Source organism: Oncorhynchus nerka, linkage group LG7 (assembly GCF_034236695.1).
Source record: "Oncorhynchus nerka isolate Pitt River linkage group LG7, Oner_Uvic_2.0, whole genome shotgun sequence".
Taxonomy (NCBI): domain Eukaryota; kingdom Metazoa; phylum Chordata; class Actinopteri; order Salmoniformes; family Salmonidae; genus Oncorhynchus; species Oncorhynchus nerka.
The window spans coordinates 17,293,039-17,300,653 of NC_088402.1; the positions used below are offsets into that span (position 1 = coordinate 17,293,039).

General features: G+C 45.3%; 1 protein-coding gene across 1 annotated transcript in view; it reads right to left on the minus strand.

Moving 5' to 3' along the window:
* LOC115119918 (procollagen, type IX, alpha 2) overlaps positions 1 to 718 on the minus strand; it is a 37,519-nt gene extending 36,801 nt beyond the window's left edge. Inside the window, exon 1 of the mRNA XM_029648815.2 lies at positions 477 to 718. Coding sequence (XP_029504675.1) covers positions 477 to 548 — 72 coding nt within the window. The 5' untranslated portion in view covers positions 549 to 718. The remainder of the gene's footprint in view (positions 1 to 476) is intronic.
* Positions 719 to 7,615: the final 6,897 nt, after the last annotated feature.

The following is a 7,615-nucleotide window of genomic DNA, read 5'->3' on the forward strand; positions in this document are numbered from 1 at the left end:
GTCCATGTTATGCATGCACTCCAACTTTTGTTGAGGAATATCCGTCCATATGAAAAAGGAGACAGTTCCATTCTTCATCCATATTCAGGAAGAATCACTATCCACAGAATCAAGGGCCATAGTCCAAAGTAGGAAGATACATGTACAATGCCACATTACACAACACACACAGTTCACAGCTGATCTTCATCCAGCTCTAGACTCCTCATCACAATGACGATGACGAAACACTCAAGCTCTGAAACACCATTCTGATCGTTCATTCTTCTGAAACAACCCAATTCCAAAATGTTGTTTTCCAACCTCCACTAGTCAGTGTGACAACAAAACCAAAGCAAGCACAGCAGTTCCCCTAGCAACCCCCTTTGACCTCCACCCCCAGTCCCTCTCTTCAGGGGACCCCTCTCCCACCATACGCCAGCCAGAGCCACCCTAATGTGGGTACAGTCCTAACCTCCCCTGTCCACTCCACTCACCACTTGGGCCAGCGCCAGGCACAGAGTCTGCAGGATGACCCAGCTCTTCAACACTGCCGAGAGTCCAGACATGATCCCTCTCTCCTCTCCCACTCTCTCTCTTCAGTACTAAATCCTCTCTTCTATCGCTTTCTCCCTCTCCCCTGTCCTCTCCTTCAAGCCGGGGACAGAAACTGTAAGGAATCCAAAGGGGGATGTGTGCAGCCCCAAAAATTCCACCTACAAAAAATAGTGTCAAGGAATGGTTGGATGGAGGGATGGGTGGAATGAGAGAGAGGTGTAACCCAGCCCTACAGCCTGCCCCAGTGGACATAGGACTTCCTGAAAGCCCCCTACACCAACACAGAGACACACACCGATACATACACACCACGCAGACACACACACAGACACACACACACACACACACACACACACACACACACACACACACACACACACACACACACACACACACACACAGAGAGACACACACACAGAGAGACACACACACAGAGACACACACACACACACACAGATAGAGAGGCACACACACACACACACACACACACACACACACACACACACACACACACACAGAGACACACAGAGAGACACACAGAGAGAGAGACACACACACACACACAGTGAGAGAGACACACCGAGGCACACACACACACATTCACCTCACAGCTCATTGCCATGGTGGGTGGGGGCTGACACAGCTGCACTTATGAATAATGCATCCCCATAGACAGGTTCCCACAAGCTCATTGGACAAGCACAGCCGCTGCTCATGAATATGCACAGCCAGGTTCCCACATACTGATTGGACACAGCTGCTACCTAGCAGAAGGGGAGTTCCTGAGTGACTGAAATGTGAGTGTTATGCCCCAAACTACATTAACTCTCCCACTTCCGCCCCATAAGCAATATTGTAGAAGCTCCACCTTGCCTTCTGATTGGCTTGAATTTCTGCCATATTTCTTACATCTATACACTTCTTTCAACAGTGCTTAGGAGCTAGGGCTTGTTTCTGGACAGGCTTAATACCATTCAAACATCTCTCTCTCTCACAAGTTGTGTGTGTGTGTGTGTGTGTGTGTGTGTGTGTGTGTGTGTGTGTGTGTGTGTGTGTGTGTGTGTGTGTGTGTGTGTGTGTGTGTGTGTGTGTGTGTGCGTGCGTGCGTGCGTGCGTGCGTGCGTGCGTGCGTGCGTGTGTGCGTGCGTGCGCGTGTGTGTGTTCTGCCCTATGCCAGCCTTTCACATAGGAGTGTCGAGTCTCTCACTATTTTCTCAGTGAGTATTCTCTGTGATAAACTGACTGAATGCATTTGAGCAGATCACTTTTGTTAAGTAGGTCAAGTGTGTTGCATGAACTTTACAAAAACCCCGTGATCAAAGGTTATGAAGTTTGACTGCAGTCGATTGCATATTTCTGCAGTTGCTCTTCAACGACTTTGTGACTGAAAGAGTAACCAACTTTGCCGCAATTCAGGTATAAAGGCTAAAAGCAACTGACTGCAGACAACAGTCGAGGAGTTAAGTTGGGGGAGATGCATCTGCAACAGCTGAAAGTCGGAGACTAATGGGGTTTTTCAAACGCAAGGCTCAGAACAACACAAGTTGGACCATTTTTAATCTTATACTGCAGCTCGAACACACCCATATGTTGTAGAGATTCTGTCACTTCTTACATTTAGCAGATGGTATTTCACAAATTGATCTTACCTGTATCTAGTCTGCTCTCTCCTTTGATGAAATGCTGCTCTCTGTTGGTCATCTCTAGTTCCTTCATCTCTAGTTCCTTCATCTCTAGTTCCTTCATCTCTAGTTCGGTTCCTTCATCTCTAGTTCCTTCATCTCTAGTTCCTTCATCTCTAGTTCCTTCATCTCTAGTTCCTTCATCTCTTGTTCCTTCATCTCTAGTTCCTTCATCTCTAGTTCCTTCATCTCTAGTTCCTTCATCTCTTGTTCCTTCATCTCTAGTTCCTTCATCTCTAGTTCCTTCATCTCTAGTTCCTTCATCTCTAGTTCCTTCATCTCTTGTTCCTTCATCTCTTGTTCCTTCATCTCTAGTTCCTTCATCTCTAGTTCCTTCATCTCTAGTTCCTTCATCTCTTGTTCCTTCATCTCTAGTTCCTTCATCTCTAGTTCCTTCATCTCTTGTTCCTTCATCTCTAGTTCCTTCATCTCTAGTTCCTTCATCTCTAGTTCCTTCATCTCTTGTTCCTTCATCTCTAGTTCCTTCATCTCTAGTTCCTTCAGTTCACATTATTCCAGAGTTGGGACAGTGGTTGCTCATTAACACCTAACCCTATGCTGGTGGTGTGTTCTGGAATAACATTATAGAAAATAATGATATTGAAGGACAATAATATGTTCTTTCGTCTAGAGTGAATGATCCTATGTAAACATGAATAATATGAAACATTCAATAGTAATGAGGTCAAAGGTGACAGCTATTGTGGATGAAACCCATTTTGAGAGTAGAGTAACCGTGCCAGAGGAAAGTTCACCCATAATACCAAAATGTGACAGCTATTGTGGATGAAACCCATTTTGAGAGTAGAGTAACCGTGCCAGAGGAAAGTTCACCCAAAATGTCACAAATGTAAAGTTCAGGAATAATAGTGAATATAAAGTAATAAACCACGGTAGTAAGATGCGTGAACAATAATGCTCCGCAAGGACATTGTTTGATCTCCCGATCGGTTGGATTCTAACTTGAGATCCCTGCACTCAAAGTTTAGCTGAGATTTCGCACGTCAGTGTATGCATGATGCACAAGTTCATGTTTATCTCAAGTTAGGATCAACCCTACAGTACTTGACAGAAAGACGTAGGCTTATGCATTTAACAGGCAGAAACCAATACATTTTACAATCAAATCAAGCTTTATTTATACAGCACATGTCAGACAATCAAATCCAGCTGTATTTATACAGCACATGTCAGACAATCAAATCAAGCTTTATTTATACAGCACGTCAGACAATCAAATCAAGCTTTATTTATACAGCACGTCAGACAATCAAATCAAGCTTTATTTATACAGCACATGTCAGACAATCAAATCCAGCTGTATTTATACAGCACATGTCAGACATGGAATGCAACACAATGTGCTTCACAGGAAAAAATGAAAGAAAACAATGAAAATAAAATCTGAAATATTTGCTACACAAGAAACATAACAAACAACATAACAATAAAAACTGAATGACTAAAAATGTTTATCCCAGATTGTAAAACATGTCCTTGCTGGTCCCATTCCCTACACCCAAGACTTAAGATTCCTACCGCCAGCAAGCAAGGGGATTTTACAGTTCACCAGGCGATTTGCATTATTGGTGGGAAGGCCCCACTCATAGGACCGCTATGAGCCCTTGGCAGGCTGCTTTTGCATTTCTGGCATTTAGCCTCCACTCAGAGGACAGCTATAAACACTAGGCAACCCATCTAACCATGATTTAATTTGAAAGACAATAGCAAGGGATTTCTCTCATCTCAAATTCGGCCTGCCACCTTCCAGCTAACCATAGCCAGTCAGAGGCTTCAAGCTATTTTTGTCGTGATTTTAATTTGCTTTTATTTATTTGCCAAATTAAAAACACAATACAACCACACATGTGAATATGATGCATTTACAATCATTGAGGATGACACAAAAAAGTGATACACCTAATCATTTACAATTTAAGATTTTTTTTAACCTTTATTTTACTAGGCAAGTCAGTTAAGAACAAATTCTTATTTTCAATGACGGCCTAGGAACAGTGGGTTAACTGCCTGTTCAGGGGCAGAACGACAGATTTGTACCTTGTCAGCTCAGGGATTTGAACTTGCAACCTTTCCAGTTACTAGTCCAATGCTCTAACCACTAGGCTACCCTGCCGCCCCAAGATTAATGATATATTAATTATGCACCAAAATAGCCAACATTTTCACCATTGATTTAATATACTACATATTTGAGGCAATATAAATGGTTCCTTTCTAGCAATAAATACCACTTCCTAAACCGCCTCACCCACTTGAAGCAAAGTATTGATCACTACCGCCAGTAGGTGGCAGCACCTCTTAAACCCCACGGAAGAAGCCGAAAAGCCTCAACAGGAAGCTATCTTTGCTACTATCCTTCATCGAGTTTTCAGACATGTCTTTGATACTTGTTAGTGGCCAGTAGCTTTTTGGAAAATGAAATTCCACAGACTGTTGGAACTAAAGAACAGTTTACTTGTCTGCATTTATCACCACCGAACATTTTGAAATATCCAACAAAGTGGCACCCATTCAGTTGATATACACTGTGTGTATAAAATATTAGCAACACCTTCCTAATATTGAGTTACACCCCCTTTTGCCCTGAGAACAGCTGCAATTCTTCAGGGCAAGGTATCGAAAGCGTTCCACAGGAATGATGACCCATCTAGACTCCAATGCTTCCCACAGTCGTGTCAAGTTGGCTGGATGTCCTTTGGGTGGTGGACCATTCTTGATACACATGGGAATCTGTTGAGCATGAAAACCCAGCAGTGTTTCAGTTCTTGACACACTCAAACCAGTGTTCCTGGCACATACTACTATACCCTGTTCAAAGGCACTTAAATCTTTTGTCTGGCCCATTCACCCTCTGAATGGCACAAATCAAATCAAATCACACATACACAATCCATGTCTCAACTGTCTCACGGTTTTAAAATGATTCTTTAACCCGTCTCCTCCGCTTCATCTACACTGACTGAAGTGGATCAATAGAGGTGACATCAATAGAGTACCACAGTATGAGTCATAATACCCATAAAACCTAGCGGTCAAACAGGGATATGGTGACAATAATTTTTCCACAATTCATTTTTCCTGTAGGGGAGTTTAGAAACACTTAAAGGAAGGGCTATATTTCATGTAGTCTTACCCTGGTGTGTCGTTTTGACAACCGTGTAAATCTCTCTAGGACAAGGTGACTTTTATCAAATTGGCCAAATTTCCTTCAATGGACAATTCTGTCTTGTGCAAGATTAAATTGACACAATATCTGTTAGCAAAGGTGTCATCTAGAGATAAAGTGCTAGAGCTTGCAGGGAATTGTGGATTTGTATGATGTCTACTTTAGCATTTTCAAATCTGAGTCAGCTTGTCCTAGAGAGATTTACATGGTTATCAAAACGTCACGCCAGGGTAGACCTACACCAAACAGACCTTATTTTAAGTGCTTCTAAAATCCCCTATGGGAAAAATGAATGGTGGAAAACCGATTGGAACCATTTCCCTGTTTGACCGCTAGGTTTTACGGGTATTATAATACCTGTACTGTGGGGCTCTATAAGACTCTCTCCAATAGAACCCAACATTGCAGAGTTATGTGCATCCTTTCAAGCACACCCTTCTCATTAACCTGTGGTGAGTTATTCACAATTTTCGATGAACAGGTCATGTTTTATATGTAAGATGAATAAACAAAGAGCTAAATTATTGATTATTGTTGTATTATTATTTGTGCCCTGGTCCTATAAGTGCTCTTTGTCACAACCCACGAGCCGGGGTTATGTTTAATAAATGTATCGTATAGTGTGTGTGTGGCAGGCTTACAATGTGTCCACCCGGCACAGCCAGAAGAGGCCTGGCCACCCCTCATAGCCTGGTTCCTCTCTAGGTTTATAATCTCCACCCGGCACAGCCAGAAGAGGCCTGGCCACCCCTCATAGCCTGGTTCCTCTCTAGGTTTATAATCTCCACCCGGCACAGCCAGGAGAGGAGTGGCCACCCTTCATAGCCTGGTTCCTCTCTAGGTTTATAATCTCCACCCGGCACAGCCAGAAGAGGCCTGGCCACCCCTCATAGCCTGGTTCCTCTCTAGGTTTATAATCTCCACCCGGCACAGCCAGAAGAGGAGTGGCCACCCCTCATAGCCTGGTTCCTCTCTAGGTTTATAATCTCCACCCGGCACAGCCAGAAGAGGACTGGCCACCCTTCATAGCCTGGTTCCTCTCTAGGTTTATAATCTCCACCCGGCACAGCCAGGAGAGGAGTGGCCACCCTTCATAGCCTGGTTCCTCTCTAGGTTTATAATCTCCACCCGGCACAGCCAGAAGAGGCCTGGCCACCCCTCATAGCCTGGTTCCTCTCTAGGTTTATAATCTCCACCCGGCACAGCCAGGAGAGGACTGGCCACCCCTCATAGCCTGGTTCCTCTCTAGGTTTATAATCTCCACCCGGCACAGCCAGAAGAGGACTGGCCACCCCTCATAGCCTGGTTCCTCTCTAGGTTTATAATCTCCACCCGGCACAGCCAGAAGAGGACTGGCCACCCTTCATAGCCTGGTTCCTCTCTAGGTTTATAATCTCCACCCGGCACAGCCAGGAGAGGAGTGGCCACCCTTCATAGCCTGGTTCCTCTCTAGGTTTATAATCTCCACCCGGCACAGCCAGAAGAGGCCTGGCCACCCCTCATAGCCTGGTTCCTCTCTAGGTTTATAATCTCCAGCCGGCACAGCCAGGAGAGGACTGGCCACCCCTCATAGCCTGGTTCCTCTCTAGGTTTATAATCTCCACCCGGCACAGCCAGAAGAGGACTGGCCACCCCTCATAGCCTGGTTCCTCTCTAGGTTTATAATCTCCACCCGGCACAGCCAGAAGAGGACTGGCCACCCCTCATAGCCTGGTTCCTCTCTAGGTTTATAATCTCCACCCGGCACAGCCAGAAGAGGACTGGCCACCCTCATAGCCTGGTTCCTCTCTAGGTTTATAATCTCCACCCGGCACAGCCAGAAGAGGACTGGCCACCCCTCATAGCCTGGTTCCTCTCTAGGTTTATAATCTCCACCCGGCACAGCCAGGAGAGGAGTGGCCACCCTTCATAGCCTGGTTCCTCTCTAGGTTTATAATCTCCACCCGGCACAGCCAGAAGAGGACTGGCCACCCCTCATAGCCTGGTTCCTCTCTAGGTTTATAATCTCCACCCGGCACAGCCAGAAGAGGACTGGCCACCCCTCATAGCCTGGTTCCTCTCTAGGTTTATAATCTCCACCCGGCACAGCCAGGAGAGGACTGGCCACCCCTCATAGCCTGGTTCCTCTCTAGGTTTATAATCTCCACCCGGCACAGCCAGAAGAGGACTGGCCACCCCTCATAGCCTGGTTCCTCTCTAGGTTTATAAT